The sequence below is a fragment of the Eretmochelys imbricata genome, chromosome 2, assembly GCF_965152235.1.
Source record: "Eretmochelys imbricata isolate rEreImb1 chromosome 2, rEreImb1.hap1, whole genome shotgun sequence".
NCBI classification, from domain to species: domain Eukaryota; kingdom Metazoa; phylum Chordata; order Testudines; family Cheloniidae; genus Eretmochelys; species Eretmochelys imbricata.
Window position 1 is genome coordinate 191,141,924 of NC_135573.1, and position 20,654 is coordinate 191,162,577.

The following is a 20,654-nucleotide window of genomic DNA, read 5'->3' on the forward strand; positions in this document are numbered from 1 at the left end:
GGAGGAGAGCAGAAGTTGGCTTTGGTCGTAATGTTAATATAATACTAATTAATTAAATCTGTGGCCAAAGGGTGTTTCTTTTAATTAGTAAGTTTTCACTGTATGCAACACTTACTTTTTCATAAATTCACTACTTAAAGCCATGTTAAAAATTAATCTACCCATGCAGCTCAATAAATAAAAATATTGTTAATTATTGAACATATCTGTTTATCACTTTAATTACAGAGGCAGCCTTTCTGGAGTTAGTAAGCAGAAAAGATCATCAAACTATCTAAATAAGGTTAGAAACCATTGGGGAAAAGAATATTTTCATACTTCTTGAAGCATGTATTGCACCACTTACATCCCAGGAAAGTGAACAAAGAAGTATAAAAACAATACTCTTACACTCCCCAGTTAAACAAAATCCTTAGCACATGCTTAGAGTTAAGCATTTGGCTTTAACTGGACTTAAGCATCTGCTGAAGTGCTATGGTGAGTCAGGGTCAGAAGCTGAATTGGGACAGATGGTATTTTTAAATAGTCATTGGATTATATACTAGGTGCTATATTAATTCATCCTTGGAGTAGATCCTCAGGACCTTGGCCATCGCATACTGTGCCTGCACACTGATGCACATATTGGGAGTGGTCACCATTACAAAGCCTTTATTGGCTACCATCATTACAGTGTATCTCTGTAATTAGAACAGGAAATCTCTATGATAATCGTGTGGTCAAAATTGGTAAAGATTGACTTTGTAATGGTTTCTCTGATACATATTCAACTCCGCTCCTGCCCATGTCTCTGCTCTCATTTCTTACTGCTCTCAGCTTCACCCCTGTTCAATGTTGGTCTCCTTGAAATTCCTCCTCAGATTCACTTCTTCTTTAAAATTCACAAATGCTAGCTCATGTCAACAAAATGTACTGCTTTCTCCATGGACAAAACAATAGAAGTGTTGCTCTAAGAGAGAAACTGCCTCTGGGGTCTCCAATTTGGTCTGTGTTATCTATCTAGTCAGCCTATTCTCCTCAGGGCTAGAACTTTGTCTTGTGTGATTCTTAGCTCTCTGTCAGCGTTAACGAGTAAATAATAGTAGATGTAATTTGTCTAGTGGTGATTCCCTCCAAAGAAAGTGACCTGAAGAGCAGATCTTTATAACTCACAGATGCAGTAGAAAATAGTGTACCACAGATAGCCCGATACATCTATGGGGAAACTAGGTAATTTCATAAATCTTTATGGGTGGTGGTTCTTTTTGGCATTTTGGCTAAGAATAAGTGTGGCACCAGCTTTGTGTCTGCTGCATCTTCCACCAGCATGGGACAAACATAATGATCTAGTAGATCATCCCCATGTTCCTATTTACAACTTATATGGAGCTTTCAGACTAGTGAATTTCTTCCCTGCATCTTTCAAGTATATAACTAGTTATTTATATTATAATCTGCCCTGTAGCTCTCCTCAGTTATACTAACATTTAGCTGAGCTGCATATTTGTCCTGGTTGGAAACCCATCAGTTCACAGAGGAAAACAATTTTCCAGTACTTCTCATGCAAGTTTAATCACTTACTGTAACAAGAGTTGACACCTTTTGTCAAAGAATAGCATAACAGAAAGACGCGGGGCCAAATTGCCTGCTTAGTCACATCTTTATCACCTCTTTGGAGTCAGTGGGATTACACAGGTATAACTGAAAGTGGTGGTTGTCCCTTTAAAGCTTAGATTTGCCAAAGGAAGATGCAGTATTCCATCCCACAGACCTCTGAGTAGTAGTCTGTGTTTTGTTCACATGGACACAGCTGTTATTGATTGCTGGCTTTTGTTTGACTGAAATGATGAAGCCAGGGAAAATGTCTTTAAAGTGTCCTGAAATAAATATATGCCCTCAGTATCATAAATGTGGCTGATTCAGGAGTTCTGTGGTGAGAATCTGACTTCAGCAACATGCAAATACCTTGTAAAATTACCTTGATTTTGGATTCCAAATCAATAGCTCAGGGAGTGGGGGGAGGTTGGCAATTTTTTCCTAGATATTGTATAGGGCATCTAGTTGAATACCTAATTATCAACATGTTTTATTTCTGATTTTGCTGTATCTGTTTTTATTATTTTCTTCAATTTGAATGTCACTTTGATTTCAGTTGAATTATACCAGCAGAGAATTTGGTTCTCTTGGGTCACAGAAGGGTTACTACAAATACTTCTTTTCTGGTCATCCTAGAAAATTCATTTCCTTCCAGGATCAAATTAAAAATCTCTCTTGCACATATATATATGCCTAAATATGCTCCTACTTTCCCTAGCTCCCAGACACAATGAATTTTCCATCTGTTTAGATCTGGTAGAAAACAAAATGAAAATGACTGAAAAACATTGTAAGGAAAAGTCATATCATGTCACTCACATCACTGAAACTCTAAAAATAATGTAATTCCACCCCTGCTTATCGTGATGCAATGAAAAAGGATAAAACTCAATATATATGTAGCAATGATTTTGCTATGTGATGCAGCATTATGTATAGTCTGGAACTTTAAAACTGCACTTGTCCTATTTACAGGCTCTCACAGTTGTTCAGTAAAATTTACCGCGAAGGGTAGGATATCCTCTGCAAGACAGGTGGAGTTCTAAGCCTCCAAGACAGAAGGGTTGTGAAACTGTCCTTTGTGTGGGTTTGGTATCAGTTTACTGTGCGATTCCATTGATCTTCCAGGGCAATTTAGAGTTAACCCTTTGGAAACTACAGAGACACATACACATCCTCCTAAGAACTCACTTGACTAGCAATCTGGAAGATTAGTAAGAGCCCTTCTATGGTCTCATGGAGCACCCCCAGACTCTTTCTAACAATGCAGTCCCATTTGTTCAACAAAGGACGTTTCCTGAATTACGTCATTTTACACCTGCAAGTATAAGTCAGGTCACGGCCAATTTATTTATAAACTAACAAGGAAGCTTGCCATTTTGGTCTCACCTCTCCAATTATGCCATTTTACTAGGCTATAATCTAGCAAGACAATCTTGTCTTTTTACGTTTTATCACCAAAACCTTTCATTTCCCTTCGCCCATTTCCCACCTCATTTACAAAGGCTTCTTTCAATAGATATTTACACTTTTTTTTTTGCTTAGCCTATGAATTTCAGAATTCATTTGGTATTTTTGCACTGCAGAGCTTTTTCAGTCTTCTTTTCATGTTTATCAGGGGAAGTTTAAGGCTATTGTATTTGGATTTGGATTTGTTAGATACTTCATTAGTAGATGCCGTTCAGTGGCTAGCTTCAGGGAATTTGTATTCTCTTTATTCATTAATTATGCCCCTTGTAGGGGATACTGCCATTACCTTCATACTCTTGAAGCCCCATTTTATAAATTTATATTATTGAGCAGATTCCAGCTCCCTGAAGGCGACTAAGAAGCATTTTGTAATTTGTTGTATTTCAAATACAGCTATAACTAAAGCTGATGCATGAATGCTAATGTCTAGATTTTTAATATTTATGACAGGACCATGTAGAATTTTTGTCTGTGTCCAGCCAAACAGGGCAACAATAGCCTTAGTTTATCATACTTTTAGGTCCTCGCAGCAGTTTTTGTATTACAAGAAGTAATGTCAACCCATTCCTGCTGCTCCATGGAAACCTACTGTGCATTATGGGCCAAATCCTGAGGTCCATTAACCTCAATGGAAGTTTGCTTAACCAAGGACTTACTAAAAACTGGGGGCTCAGTTGTATTTAACAAGTACTGTCCTGCTCTGGGAGTGATTTGGCCTCACACGGAGAAGAATACAATCCCTCTGAATGCGGAGGGATTGTGCTTACTGCCACACTCCTCCACTTGTCCTCTTCCAACCCACAAGCCCTGAATCTAGCAGCATTGATGGCTTGCAGAGAGGAATTGTTGAGCCATGGCCCACCCCTGTGGGAGCATAGGGATGCAATTGTGCCCAGCTGCTGTGCAGGACCATGAGAGGCTACTTGTATGGAGCATGGAGCAGTTGGACCCAACCTGACCCAAACCCAGGTCATCATTGTTTGGCCCTGTCAGATCATGCAGATCAGCCCTGGGTATCCTAAATTTACCTAACTCCAGTTGTGATGAAGGAACTGGAAATGTTAAAGTATTTCAAATGGTTGCTATATTTTCTTTGGAGCTACAGCAAATCCCTTATAAGCTGTTGTGATTCCATATTTATTGGCACCAAGACCTTCTGAGATAAGTACTTAATATACTCAGGAACATGATTCACTCATATGGTTTAGGGATAAAATACTTAATTCAGCTCATTTTCTTCCAAGTCATTCCCTAAACATAAAAGATTACAGTTTTAATAGAGTTTAATGATGATTCTGTCTTTTGCCTTTTTGCTCTTTTTCCTGGTTTTTAAAAAAATGAAATGTGTAATAGGCATCCAGCTTTTAATCTGGCAATTTGAGATGTCTATTTAAGTGAGAATAACATTTGATATTATCATGGGAAAATTTACTGTAACAGAGTGAGTTCAGTGGCTTTTTTATAGCTAGATTGGAAAATGAAAGACTCATTAGTTGATTTTGGTCACCTTCGAACTAGAAATTGGAAAATATTCTCCTCCTAGCTTTGCTCTGACCCTGAACCAAAATTACAGAGGCAGGTTTAGATTTAAGAATTCTGATCAGATACACTCGCTGCAAGAAATTCAGAGAATTTGAGATTCTAGTTTTAGTCCATTTATAATATCAAGTGATCAACATCAGGAAAAGCAAGAATATATATTCTGCAGGTAGTCATTTGCCAAGAGGCCACCTGAAACCTAAAATTAATCTTTAGACTTTTTTCGCCTCCCACTCCCCTACCACCAGCACAGTGCTATTAGTTTGCAACTATACTCTCAGTGCAAAGCACATTTTCCTGGGAGGGTCTCCTAAGCACATGCTTAACTAGAAGCAGTTGAAGTCAACGGAACTACCCATGTATTTCAAGTTAGCAGGTGCACAAGTTGCTGAATTGCGGCCAACGTACTTTCACTGATAAAAGCAGGCCAACAAAAACCAAAGGAGGTGAATAATTATTAGCCTCATTTTACAGATCGGTAACATGACACACAGACAGGTTAAAGGCAAAATTTCCCAATGTGGATGCCTTAAAATTAGGTACTTAAATCTGTATTTAGATACTTAATAAAAGTAGCCTGATTTTCAGAGATGCCGAGCAAAGATAGCTCTCAGTGACTTCCATGAATTTAGGAACGAAGGCATCACCAAACAAATGATCCAGCTAATCCAGTGTCTTGAGCAATGGCCAGTACCACTGGTCTCAGAGGAGGGTTCATGTGACTTACCCAGAGAAGTTTTGTCCTATCTCCCTTCAGGTAGCGTTTGACTCCTGCCCTGAAGCATAAGGGTTTCTGTCTTTAGTAAGTTTTATTCAGTTGAATAAAACTGTGGATATTCTCCATATAAATAATTAATCCCTTGGCTTCCGTGATAGCTTGTGTAAGGGAGTCCAACAGGTTAATGATGTGTTGTTGAAAAATATAACTCCTTTTATAAGTATTAATTGTATTGCCATTTAATTTCATTGGATGTCCCAGTTCACTTTCTCTGTACCATTCACAAATTTACAAAATGCTTTCATTTCCTTTCATTAGTCTCCTGTCGAAACTAAACAGTCCAAATCATTTAAATATCTCTTCTCATTTTGGTCACCTGTCTCTGAACTCCCTCTGTTTCTGCTGTTGTTTTTTTTTTTTTAAATAAAGTGACAAGAATTGAACTCTGTGTTCAAGATGAAGGTTTATTTTCAGGATTGTTTTTTATCTTGTCCTCTCTACATCCTTATCTTTTGTTTTTTTGTTTTTTTAACCTCTGCCGTGCATTAAGCAGATGTTTTCATTGAGCTGTCTACAATGATTCTCAAGTCTTTTTCCTGAATGGTTAGTTTAGAACCCAGCAATGTTTGAGTATTTCACATGATTCCTTTCCGTTTATGTTATCTTATATTTATCAACAACGTTTCTGTTGAACCTGAACCCTAGCCCTGACTTTTCCTCTGACTCAAGTCCAAGTCCTGTGTAGACATATCCTTTAAGATCAGTGACCAGAGAGACAGCAATAACAATTGAACAGATTGCCCGGTGTTAGTTGCGCAATATATACTTACAATGCATCAGGACAGGGGAAATTAAATTATCCACCTCTTGAAAATCTCTAAGTTAATAGTTCAGAAGGTTTGAATATTGTGATTAAGAAGTTCATGTTTCTGGTATATGTTCTATTATAGACACTGAGTTTGTGATATGTACGGCACTGTTTGTGGAACAGCATTACAGACTTTTTTGCTTGCTTTAATAAAGCAAACAAAAAAAACCCTCACTTTAGATGGGAAATGTTTCATTTTCTGTGAGCCGGGGGGGAAAATAACTTCACATCACACTTTTTTCTACTTTGCGAATGCATCAATTTTTCTTTTTTTCTGAGTTTGGTCTCAAAATCATTTCAGAGTTGAGAGGCAACTTTGAACCCTGCTTTGGATATGACCTCATTTCCTAGTTTAGGAGGTGGATTACGCAAATCAGTCTTTTTTTTTTTTTTTAGTGAGGGAGGAAAGGGGGATTATACAGATGTCCAGAAAGATGTTTTTGGCAAATAAATCAGACTTCTCTCCAAAAGTAGTGGGCATGACATCAGTACTTGGGACTGTAACCGTGGGTGATTATTCATTAATTTAAACAGATGAAAAACCAATCTTTTCCCTAGCTGCATTCAGAGGTTCTTGTCAGTCCTGAGACACACAACTGAGGTTGATGTAGTTATGGTTAATGGGTTTGAGGTTCAATGAAATAAGAGTGGGAGAAGTGGTGATTTAGGTCTGTGGTACAAATAATTCTTCATTTTAAAACTATATATAACCCTTTTTTCTCTCGCAGCACGAGGTACAGGTCACTTGCTGATTTAAACTAGAGTAAATGGTGGATTCTCTTGAACTTGAAGTCTTTAAATCATGAGTTGAGGATTTCAGTAATTCAGCCAGAGAATCTGAATCTATTACAGGAGTGGATGGGTGAGGTTCTTTGGCCTGTGGTGTGCAGGAGGTCAGACTAGATGATCACAATGGTCCCTTCTGGTCTTAAAGTCTATGAATCTATGAGTCTAAACCTAATCTAGATCTACTCAATCAGCCTATAGTATCCCTTAAGTGTTATGCATCTGCTTAGCCGAATAAAATACCAATAGTTATATCTCTGCAGACAAATAAGAAGCAGCACAATTATGGCAACTATTTAACCTACCAGGACAGCTTTGTAGTTGTCACTGGCTTCACTAGTTTCCTCTTTACATGTATTAGAGCTCAAAGTTCTCACTATGTAAAATGCAAACTCTCAAGACATATTTCCAAAATGTATGATCCTTGTCATAGCTGACCTTCACGTTGATTTTCTTTTATTCCCGGTGACATGTATGTTTTATAATATTTAGCATCCCTGAAGTTAAATAATTCAGGATTTTGCAAATTATGTTTTGCTTTGAGTTTCAGAGGAGCTTTTCCTGCTCGGTGTAGATGGGAAAGCTGCAAAAAAAATATCAAGTGAACTTGACAAGGTGTTCTTTCTTTGTAATTTTTTTAAATGGTTTTGCCCGAGGTAAGGTTTTATTAGTAGTAGTAGTCGTATTTATTTATTATTAACACTCCAGAGTCAACCTTAGGTTTTGTGTAGCTCCACTGTCTTTCCCTGCCTTTGCTGTCTCCTCCGATGTATTTGGCAGTGCTGTCCGTCATGATGTGGATGGCAGTTTACATGTGTATGCCCAAAGCTCTTTGTGACAGAATAGGGAGGACAAACAATAATATACCTCTGGCTGTATGTCTTCTTTCAGATGTGTTTATATGAAAAAGAAAAAGGAAAAAAAAATCATTACAGCAGAGCCCACTCTTACCCAAACACTCTGCTGTAATGATTTTTCTTCTTTTTCTTTTTTGTATAAATACATTTGAAAGAAGACATGTGAGAGAAAGCCAGAGGTGTATTCTTGGGGCTCAATAACACTTGGGGCAGCCCCCATCCTGCACTGTCCAGATGCCAAAACAACTCCTGACATAACATAGAGCAGCTGTAGGACTGCTCTAAATTACGTTGCCAGCAGCTGCAGTGGTGGAATGCCATGCCTCTCCAGCCTATGTCATGTCTCCTCCCTAGCCCTAACCCATCCCCTGCACCTAAAGGAATTTTTCTGCAGCCAAGGGAGCTCTCGGCAGCCCCTTGGCAGCCTTTCTCCTGCTACGTTTCAGCAGGGAAGAATAGGCAGAAATGGAGCTGAGAATCAAGCCCAGGGTTTCCATATTGTGCACAAAGCTGCAGCGGAAGGGGTTAAAGGAAATGAGATGGTGATGAGATATAAAAGACAAGAGAAGTTTTTAGCAATAATCATTTATCATCTTGATAAATTCCATTTCCCCTTCCATCTAGATATGCAGCATTTACACAATTGAAATACCTATTGTAGAGGGACACCACTGAAATCAAAGTTAGATTTCTTTCTAAAAGGTGTTCTCTAGATCCATCACAAATTTTGGAGCTTGATGCAGTAATTGCAGCATGAAATTTTATGACCTGTGTAATGCAGGAGGCCAGACTAGATGATCATAATACTCCCTTCTAGTCTTAAAATCTAGTCAATCACAGCAATATAGGGTTTAATTTGATAAACCAACCATGTTTAATCATTGATGTAACACAAAATTTTTGTCCCATTTTCCTGTCTCTTTGATTCTTATTTCTTATCCTCTTAATGGGTAGCTGACTTCTAATTTGCATCTATTATAAAGGGTTTGCCCACTTCCAGAAGTGTTTAATCAAAGGGAAGGCAATCAGCAGATGGTTGGCATAAAATTTCACTGCCCCCTTAGGTTATGACATCTCTTGGAATGAATGTTTCATTACCATGCAAATGATTCATTGTCATATAGGATAGCATATGGGACACAATATTACATTCCCCCAGATTTAAACAGCAAGTACATTTCATAGCAAGGCAGCAATTCATAAGAGCTTAGCCCTCAGGTGGGAACAACTTTTACTCACTACAGCCAAGCCATTGTTAGGCACCATTGATCTGGGCGTGGTGATTATTTCCACATCTTATTGTCAGTCCCCTGAGCCAGGCAGTCCCCAAGGACTGAGAGCGTTTTTTTTAAAAAAAAAACAACTTCCATTTTGCTCTGCTCCCAAAAGATTGACCAGAAATACCATGGCACCTTTCCGGCAGGATGCCCGACTGAGTGGTGTGACACTTGTAGTGGGTGCTGATATATTTCTGTGAGTATGTCTGCAGTCGTGAGTTATTCACTAGGCAAGGACTGACCACAGAGTCAATTAAAAGTTCTGCCCCAAACTGTGTATTTTTGGAGGTTCCCAAGATAGTAACAGAAACTCAGCCTCTCAGGGAACCCTCCTGACTACTCAGTGCAGTCTTCAAGCAGAGGAGCTGAATCCAAGTCAGCAAAGCACTGATGCATATGTGTTAATGACTCCATTAGGACTTAAGACCTTGTTTAAAGTTAAGCATGTATGTAAATACTTTGCTGAGTAGGATGGATTTAAGAGCATTCTTAAGACTGAGCACATGCCCAAGTGTTTTGCTGAAAAGGGGCTAAGATGTCATCAGAGTTTGTCAGTTTTCATATACCCTATGGAGAGAGAGGAGTCTATACCATCTGCACAAATGAGCTTTGTGAAGTGAGAAGGAAATCAATGGCCGTGTAGTCTCCTGGTCTTCTGAATCAGGATCTCTCTCATCTCCATCCAGATGATCAAACTGGAATGAAGAACAAAGCATCTCGTTGTAACGCTTGGAAGCAATTTTACCATGACATTAAATATACCAGCTCATCACCCAACCTATGTGTAATGTAAAATAAAATCTTTGAACAGATTTTAGTAGACACCAGTCAGGTTACAGGTGGAAACCCTCATTCAATCTGCAACTTGTCGTAGGTGAAATTTCCCCTTCTGTAATGTTGCCAGAAGACACTTCCCACCTGGATTTGTGAACCCAAATCACAAACACACTTAATTACACAATCCTCCTTTCACTAGACGCTGTCATCTTGAGTAGGATGATCCTGTCTCTTCTTACCTGGAAGAACTATGTTGTCACAGATCTTACCTATATGAAGATTGTTTCTAAAATACTGTAAGGAACCCACGCTACTCTCAATCATGGGGCAGAAAACAGAATAGGACTACACTTACCATGCTCTGTATCCGTTTCCCCACTTGTGGGATGCTTCAAGACCATTTTACTCCTCCAGTTGGTCTGAATCTCCAAAAACATTAGATTTTTCACCTGACACTCCTCCCCTGTCTCTTTCTGCACTTCACCGCACACTGTCTTACTCCACTCTTCTCTTGCCCTCCTCTGCTTCCTGTCTCCTATTTCTCTTGTCATAAACTTCTTCCATTTATACTTTCTCTCCAACACAGAGCTTGTGCTGTTTCCACTGTGAAAGCGATATTCATACTAGTCTTAAATATAGTCATTACTGATTTATTCTGGGGGTTTTTTTCTTGGTCTCACTTGGTGGAGTCTCCATTTTTCTTTCTGTTCGAGACGGGCTGTGTGATGGGGAAGTGCATTTTGATGTTGTGCTAAATTCATTTCAGTGTGCTATGTTTCATGGAGGTGTCCTGCTGGATCTGGATGGGGGAGCAGGAAGAAGAGAAAGAGAGAGCAATAACTAGCAGTTAATTACAGGTAGCAACAATGACCAGCAAAAGGCAGACAGCCACCAGCTGTAGAAATAAGGGAGGAATTGCTAGAGTCGGGAGAATCTGAGAAATTGTAGACTCTGTCCAGCAAAGATGTACTCGTATGCCTAACAGTATACACGGTGATTAGTGCCAGTAGAGTCAATGGGGCTATTCGTAGTGCAAAAGGTTAACCGTGTGCTTAAATCTTTCAAGGATCAGGGCCTTGATCTGCAACCTATTACAGTAGGCATATCAAATAACAGGACATAATAGGAAAAGAAAACCAAACTGCATGTCAGAATATAGAGTATTAAAGTCCATCTCAGAGAAGAGTGTTGGGAATCTAGTAATGTCTGTGTTTCAGGATGCTCTGAGAAACACAAACAGGAATCTAAATGTGCGAGTAAAGGGTGACGATTCTTGCAAACATAAATAACGGTGACCAAATGACATGCATGATCTAGCAGCCTTTTCTGTGCTCTTCTGCTTTGTCACCATTTTCATGAACAAATATGAAGGAATAAATGTTTAGTGGAACAATGTACATTTCTTGGTGGAAAAAAAACCCTTTTTTATTTTGTTTTCAGTGATAAAATGTTCCCAGCCTTTGGTTTTGGAGCCAGGATACCACCGGAATATAAAGTAGGTGTACGGGTGAATCTTTCTAATTTCCATGGTTTATATGGCACAATGTATTGCTGTTGGTGAGATGGTTTATCTTTGGGGGAAATAGTTCCCTCAGCTTGTTTCATTCTGATGACTTTCTGCTCAAGATATTATCTCATTACATACACAATTCTAAGAGTCAGTCCAAAATTAATGATGTTACGTCAAAAATAATGTAATGGCATTCACACACCCATATCCTTTTTATGAGGTTGACATGAGGATGACTGTGCCTTATCTTTTCAGGTTCAGATTAGGTTTTGAAGAATATTTGAGAGCAATATTTTGGAACCATTAAAAACTTCTTAAGGTTTGATATCACAGAACCAACATTTGGAAGATTCGCTTTAATGTTGGGGCTGGCGCTGATGCTTTCAGAGGATGTGATTAAGTTGACGTTGTTCCCAAAAATAATGGCTTTAGTGATGTGCTAAGTTGTGGCAATTTTGTGTGCCCAAGGGACTGTCATCAGTGCAAGCAATGGAATGCAAGAAAATATCCATGCTAGAAACAAGTGGTACCCATGCAAAAAATTGATTCTGAGGCTAGAAGAGGTGAACATAAGAAAATAAAATCTGCAGAGGGGATAATAGAGTCAGAAAGGTGCCTGAGAACAGAGAGACGGGAGTCCAAATTCTGTGTTGCTTGTGTAAAGTGGTGTGTGGAGAATAACCAAATGATGTTCCTGAGCTGATAAGAAACACGAAGCTATCTAATGATTCTGCACTGGTTTAAGTCAGGTGCAATCTGGGAAGAACACACCTTGTGAAGACAGCCTCAAAGTCTACACAGCAGATTTCTTCTCAGCATAGTATTATTGTATTGTACCCCATGCAGATGGAGGAAGGAAAAATTGTGACAATGCCATTAGGGCTCAGCTGTATAGAGCACAAACCAAAGGTCTGATTCACTATCCACTGAAGTCAGTGAGAGTACTTCCATTGGCTTCCATGAGCACTGGATCAAGCCCAAAGTGTGCAGTGCATTGGCAAACAGCAAAATGTGTCACAGAAGGCATGCTTATCTGAGAGGCTACTTAGAGGAATGTGTTACTCTGCTGGCTGCAATTCCTTGACAAGACATCTGATGGTGATAGTACATTATAATGGGCAGCATGAAGTTTTGCTCCTTTTCCAGCAGAAATAATCAGCCTGCAGGTTGTGCCAGTCTGACCAGCGTATTGGCGACATCGTACTTCTGTTACACCTCAGTAACAGATTACCTGACTCTCAAAGGAGTCAGAGGTGCTGTAGGAAAGACAGACACACCATCATGGAGTGATTTCCTAGCTAGGCAAAACTGTTGTTTGCACACTCCTTTTGAAAACCATACAAGCAAGCACTCATAGTAAAGTTGGGGACTTGCACTGAACATTGCAACTCAGGGCACGTAGGAAGTCTTAAATGCAGTAGCAAGGGCTGCCCTTGTGGCGGTAAGGAATTGGTCTCATAGGACTTAAGCAATGTGTGATGCTTCAACCACTCTATACAGGGTTGAAAGGAGTAAAGGTGACCAGGCAGGCCTATTAACTTTATGGGGTGCATCTGGAGGAGGAGCCAGGGAACATGCCACTAATTAGAAAGAGGCTCAGCTAGGCAGGAACAAGCTGGGGTCAGTATAAAGTCTAGGTCGAGTGAACAGCAAGGTGGCTACAGGAAGACAGGGAAGTAGGCTGCAGTTAGTCCCTGAGTGGAGAGAGTTGGGAGGCTGGCAACTCTAGGAGGGTGGGGTGCAGAGGAAAGGCAGATGAGTGGAAAGAAGCCCAGGGAAACAGCAACAGGGGTCAGACCATGCAGAGACCTTGGCTGCTTGTTGTAAGGTCCCTGGGCTGGAACCCAGTGTAGAAAGCAGGCCTGGGTTCCCCTACCAGCCACTGAGGAGTGGCAAGGGCAGTGGAGACAGCAGGTCAGGGAGAACTGTGTATTCTGCAGAAGGGGAGGACCTTAGTGACCTGACCAGAGGAGACTGCAGATCTGGGAGTTATCTGCGGGGGCCGCAGACCGAGACAGGATGGGGGAGACACCTCCGGAGGGAGAGTGTAAGCCTGTAAGAGCTAATTCCCAGGACGGTCAGAAGGAGGCGCCTCTAGCGGTGAGAGGACCCCATGATACCATGACAGACAAGGACAGTCACAAAAAGGAGATGGAGATGGGTTCAGGAGAAGTCGTTTAAACCTGTGAATTCGATTACTTGTAAATTGAGTGTGTGCGTGAGCAAAGGGAGCCACAAAGCACACAGACTTTCAAAAGAAAAAACAATGGACCAAAGTAACATCTGCAATCTGCTCAAGGGGAAAGTGCCATAGAGATGATGGAGCGGCAATGGTCTGACCTCAAATAGTCAAATGAAAACCCACGGAAAAGAATAACCAGGCTACAGCAACAGATGGGGGACCTGCAACCAATTTGGTCCGAGCTCCCACGAAAGACAGAGCCCTATCAACACTATGCTGAGCAAATAACTGGCGAGGAAGGAGGAAATCAGTTTTACTATGTGAGTATACATCTGTAAATCTTAACTAGCACATGCATGCACAGCTGGAAATGATGTTAATAATTGTCAACACGGCTTTCCAGTACATCCTTCTGAAATCATGTCTGTATGCAATAGCTATGTTCTCACATAGACGGTCACCTGCCGTTGCTCCCAGCTTTGTTTTAACTTCTTTTCTAAATTAGTTAAAACCTGTGTCCCCTGGGAAGAAGGAAATAGGTTTCAAAATTGATACATTAATAAGGGTTATTGTGGGACAAGGGACATATGTCTACCCTGTAATTAGACACCTGTGGCCAGCCTGTGTCAGCTCACTTGGGTTAGGGGGCTTGGGCAAAGTGGCTGTTTACTTGCACTGCACATGTTCACTCTGGGACCCTTCCACCTCACAGGGTCCTGGAGCCTCCAGCCCTAGCCTGAAAGTCTACACTGCAATTAAACAGCTCCTTAGCCTGAGCTTCACGAGCCCAAGTCAGCTGGCATGGACCAGCCATGAGATTCTAATTGCTGTGTAGACATATCCCCAGATGCCAAATATTCCTCACGAATTGTCTCAGATGGGAGCATCCACATCAGTGGTGACTGTGAGACAACATGAGGTCCAAATAGGAGCCAACTAATCATTGTGCAGTTACAAGATGAGAAAGAACCAGAGCAATGTAGCTGTTAAAAGCAGTGAAGAAGGTAAGTGTACAAAGTACAGGTCTTTTTTATGTAAAATAGAAAAAAGGCCCATAACTTACTATTAAGTGTGCATTAGGGTTTATAAAGCAGTTACTGAACATTTCCTTAATATTCATAATCAGTTGTATGCCACTTACATACAACTTGACCATAACCTGGAAAAACTCTGGGTCAGTGTCTCATGAGTACATTGTATCATGTTTTCAGAAGAATTTATATAGTCCTAAGTGCTGGACAGTTCCGACTTTTTCAGTACATGTTGGGCTTCTGTTAGTAGTTAGGGATTGACGTAGGAAGGTAAGAGTCTATTGTTGGCTTCAGTATATTCCATCCTATTCATCACCTCCTAACCTCCTCTTATTTGCTGCATTAAGTGCAATGTCCAACTGTTGTTCTTTACAGGTAAAATGCATCTTCCACTTCCAGACCTAAAGAAGAGCTCTGTGTAAGCTGGAAAGCCTGTCTCTCCCACCCACAGAAGTTGGTCCAATAAAGATATTCCCTCCCCCACCTTGTCTCTCTTCCACTTTAGATTGACAGTGTGGAGCAATGGCAATGTGCATCTCCACAGGCATTTCAGAACCTTTTTGAGTGTGAGCTCTTTTTAAAACATGCTGCTATACACAGTTTCTACAGTATTTCCCTTGCGTGAACACCTCTGCTGTGCCACATTGACTGACTGTGATATTTTTCCATATTTCAGCTCCAAATGAAAATGCTCAGATTTGATTCTTTTCTTGCTAGCAGCTAAAGAGTTTGAACGGCTGTTTCTGGGGTGGGACAAGAAATCCTTCGGAGCAGAAATAGTGACAAGTGGCGCACGCATCATTCCTCATAAGCTCCAGCAGTGCTATCTGATGTTTTGCAGTATGATCATTTTTCTCTGGTAATTCTTCTCTTCATCAGTCTGCCCTCCAACCCAAGTGAGCACGCACTGTAACTCTGAGAATACTGATTGCTCAGACTTGGACTAGAGTAGACCTGTCAGACACCCACCTCTCTGAAGGTGATAGTTCTGTCAGACAATTCTGCTGTGTTACTGGTGGATGAACCCCGAGATAGCCGTGATCTTTATCAAGCGGAGCTAGATATTGCTTCTACAGCTGAGCAAAAGCAGTCAGATCCCTCAGAGACTGAAGAAGCTTCATTCACCAGCCCAGAGCAGAACACACAAGTCGGAGCACATACAAGTTATCCCAAGGCAATATCCTACACTGATCACCCATGTCTTGAATAGCACAATTGGTTAGTCTCTAAGGTGCCACAAGTACTCCTTTTCTATTTGCGAATACAGACTAATACAGCTGCTACTCTGAAGCTTATATAGAGGAGTCATAAAAAAGAACAGGGCATGGCAAAAAGTATGGATTCAGAGGATGATGAGGAAAACCATGATGAGGAGGACGAGGAAGCGGGGAAGACTGACCAAACTTGTCTTTTAGAAGATGTGACACAGAGCAGTGGTCGCAAACCACACACCACCACAAAAGACGTTGTTAAAGTAGAAAAGGAGCAGTTAAAATTGTGTCAACTACCGGAAAAGAGAATTGCCAAAAGTTAGAGCACTTATTTAAAAAATAAATGGAGACAGATGCCTGAATAGCCATGTGTAAGGAGCAGCATATAGAATGCTGTGTTTAGTTTTTCTTCAACTCTCCATTACTCCTGAAAGAGATGCTAACTTCCCTAAAGAAACATCCCAGCTGCGTATGTTGTGAAGACTGCAGGAGAAAACTTTGCTGCTGTCCCAGGACCAAAAACATATTCAGGAGTCTGCACCTTTAGGCTATGGTAAGCATGAACCTGACCATACTTCTCCTGTTAGTAGCCAGCCTTGACCTTGAAAAATGTGTACACCTATGACATTTCCACCCTTTTAGAAAGTAGGACAAAATGTGACCAAAACTACAAATAAAGCCTACTAAATGTGGACATTGCAGACCAAGGAAGAAAGGAAGATCCTGCCATCAAGAGTCTAAATTCCTTTATCATCTGGTTGCTGGCTATGGAAACTTGCAAGATGCTCTTTGGTAAACTATAAAATAATTTTTAAAAAATTAACAAGCTTTGCCAAGTAGAAATGCTCTTAGCCAGAGTTGCATGCAGTGCAACTGCCAGACTATTATATTATTAAGCACACTGGAAATAATAGCTTTTGACTGATGATTCTTTGCATTTGACAGTGTCTTAAGAGTGTGCAAAATATGATGCAATTCTGGATTTGAAATTTCATTTTCAGTTTTCGGTGGCTTAATATTGTTCATTCATATGTGAGTGTAAAACATTGTGCATCTCAGCATTTCTGTTTGTATGCACCCAGTACATTATTGTTCATGCACCCTTGACAAATTGTATTTGAATAAGTAATAAAGCATGTCCCTAACCTTCACGGAATTTGTCAGATCATTTTGTCAGGCAATCCAAGTACTATCACATTGATGTTGCAGGAAAACAGTGAAATGTTCAAAGTACTGTGTTCCTAGTGCATAATCTGTGCAAGGTGCTGTCTGTAGCTGTCAGGCCAAGTTGTACATAAGCAATTACTAGTCATTAGCTCATTTATATGATATTGCTCTGGACTGTGCGTTGGCACTGCAGTCACATCTTGCTAGTGAAACCCATGCCTAGCTACTGTCTCGCACAGTTCGCAATGCTGAACAAGTTACCCAATGGTTTGAGAAAGAAAATAGTTGGCAAATCAATACTTTATGATCAGTCCAAGGTCTTTTCAGTACTTTTGCAAGGGTACACATCTTTGAAACAACCCATTGGCGTATGAGCTAAGGAAATGCTCATTACGGCGTAATGACTAGAGCTGGATAGGAATTTTTTAATGAATATTTTTTTCATCTGAAAATGCCATTTTGTCAGAACTAAAAGTGTTCACTAGAAAGGGTCAGTTTGACTAATTTCCTGTTTCACAAAATTTTTGAAAAAAGTTTAAAAATTGTCAGATATTACATTTCGACATTTTCAAAGGAAAAGCTCAATTTTGGGCGATCAGAACAACTTTTAATTTTGAAATTTATGTTATTTATGATTTTTAAAACGTTTTTAATAAATGAAAGGTCAAAATTGAAATAAAATGTTTCAAAAATCTCAAAACAAAATGTTTTGATTGACCTGATCTGAAATTTTGGGGGTATTTTCAGTTCATAAAAATTTTCACAATTTTGAGGTTTCTCCCTGATTCAGGACTGGAAAATTTTTTGAAATTTGGAATTCTTGTGGGATGAAAAGAGTTTCCCATCCAGTTCTAATAATGACATCATCTTGTAACCATCATGGCTACAGAGACGAATTTCAAGTATCCTATGGTTAGGGACAGTCCTAGGCTCTTTGGTATGACAAAATCCATGTAATAGTCCTGCAGTGAATGTTAAACTGGCCACAATGCAAGCCTCTAGGAGATATGGTTATAACCAGACTGTGAATAATTGTCCTTTACCAGGCGGCTCAGAGAATTTATTTTTGCAGCACACTAAGAAATACCAGACTAATGTTATGTAGCCATCACTGACGTTCTGATGAAGTTATCTCTCTTTGAATAGAATTTATTTTTTGGAGCAGAAAGCCTTACAGGTGCTCAAGTGGTTGGAACCATTTATGCATTATCAGCAATTATTCCGTGACACTCCTTGGGGATGTTTAGTGCAGATAGAATGTATCAGTGTGTTGCTTCTTTGTAATTCTTTGCAGAGCTTAATGTACCATGTAGTCAATGTTTCAAATGTAAGTAAACTAATACTGTACTCATCTTTTACGTGTGGGATTTCGTGGCATTTAAGATTACCTTGCTCTGGCAAATTCTGACCCATTGCACCCCATTAGAGGAGATCACAATATCATGCCTACTTCTGAACAGCCACCTGGCATTGCTATTTTCCACAATGTATAATTGCCTAAAGCATTTCCCAATGTGCAGTGCATCGAACGCATCTGAGGCCTGATCCAAAGCCTACTGATGTTAGTGGAAAGACATTGATTGACTTGAAGGAGCTTTAGATCAAGCCTCTGGTGTACATCAGAGGGGTTTGCAATGTACAGCGATCCTGCCCAATAGTAGTCCAAATCAGGATTCGGAATACCTGTCACCTGTATGGAAGTCCTTGCTAATCTGGTCCCTTTTGTATCTTGGCACCCTTAGGAGATGCTTCTAAAGCCAGTGTCTGTTCTTATATATACACCTCTTTCTCTCCCAACTCAGTAGAGTTTGACCTATGGAAAATTAAGAGCAGATATCAGTGATGAACAGTGATTATTCTGTCTTCCCTATAAATACAATACAATATGGTTCTATATTACAGAGTATGGAATGTAAATAGTCCGTAACTTTGCATCACTTGAAAAATATGAATCAGTTCTTAGTGATATCAGTGCAAAACTATAGTACTTTTACCTACCATAAACTGGTAAACCCTGTATGCCCCTATGTTGTTTGAGCACAAATGTCCTAATACTTCATTTATCACATTTTTTGGTTGCTTGCTGTCATAAACAACTCTACGTTGACCATACCAGTTAGGCTTCATATTAAATTACTTAATATATATTGATTTTCTCCCATTTTCTCACAGACACTCCTTGTTTCATGTAAAAAGCTTGCTTAAATGTCACATGAGCTTCTCTTATTACTATTCTATTAGTATCTGTATTATTTTAATGCTGAGAAACTCCAGTCAGGGATTTGGGTCCCACTGTGCTCAGCACACTACACACAAATAACAAAGATGGTCGCTGACAAAAAGCTTACAGTCTAGGCTTACAGTCTAAGCTTATATGAAGAGAGATGACAGGTGGTACAAGAAACAGACACAGGGGAACACGAGGTAACAGTCAAATTATGCAGTGAACAAAGGAGAAATAAACAGAGGAAGTTTGCCTAGGGGGAGAGCCCACACAGGGTTTTGCCTTTCAGGCTTCTGCAAGCAGTACATACATCATCTAAGGAGATTTTTTGTTACATTACAAGGTGGGAAATATGGATAGAGAGGGATTGTCGTGACCTGCTTGGGATGTGCCATGTTTGTCTTTCTCCTGGAGGATAGAAATGACTTTGCAGACTACTTGGCTCTGGGAAGAAGGATAAAAGAGTTTGGGGAGCAAGTGATGTTCTTGTCCATCCTCTCTGGTGAAGGAAAAGGCCCAGGCAGAGACAGTCGAATTGTGGAAGTAAATGCATGGTTATGCAAGTGGTGTCGGCAAGAGAGCTTTGGCTTCTTTGACAATGAGCTGATGTTCCAGGAAAGCAGATTACAGTGCTGGGATGGGCTCCATTATCAACTATTGGGAAGAGCATCTCTGGACATCATCTGGTCCACCTGATCAGGAGAGCTTTAAACTAGGTTCTATGGAGAATGGTGACAAAAATCTGGCCAATGCACATCTAGGCTCAAGTAATAAAGACAAGGGGAAGGGGCTAATTTCTGGAGAAGGGTCTAGAAATCACAACTGCATTAAGAAAAGCAACAGGACAGTCTGTAAAAGAAATATCTTCGATGCCTATATACAAATGCCAGGAGTATGGAGAACAAGCAGGATGAACTGAAAACCATGGTATATGAAGAAAATTATGACTTAATTGGCATCACAGAGACGTGGTGGGACAACTCCCATGATTGGAGTAATGTGATCAGTGATCACATATCAGTGATGTGTGGGTTATCACTGGAGATGCTGTAGAGAGAAGGATACTTAGAGCAGCATTTCCAGAAGTGTCCTTGGAGGGTCAGGAAGGCCTAACCAGGGGGACATGGAAGGTTTATGCATTGGATGTGGGAACAACTGGTTTCCTTTTCCTGAAGGGGGCTCAGTTTTCAAAAGTTTGGGAAAAGATACCTGAGAAACAACCATCACTTGCCTTCCATAGGTGGTGCCTTTCTTGCTAGAAATCAGGACGTAACCATTAAAACAATCTCACACCTGTGCATTATTCCTGATGGTTAATTTCTAAGAGAATTTGAAGAGGTGGTAAATGCTTGTGTCTTCATGATATTTTCTGCCCCTTATTTAGGGTAGATTTTGCCATCCTTACTCACACTGAATAATCCCTTACTCCGCAAGTAGTCCCACTGAACAAAATGGAGCTGCT

General features: G+C 40.2%; 1 protein-coding gene across 1 annotated transcript in view; it reads left to right on the forward strand.

Moving 5' to 3' along the window:
• The window catches only part of CPNE4 (copine 4), a 257,514-nt gene that overhangs the window by 218,343 nt on the left and 18,517 nt on the right, over positions 1-20,654 (forward strand). The window contains exon 11 of the mRNA XM_077809293.1: positions 11,308-11,362. Within this exon, the coding sequence (XP_077665419.1) occupies positions 11,308-11,362 (55 nt within the window). The remainder of the gene's footprint in view (positions 1-11,307; positions 11,363-20,654) is intronic.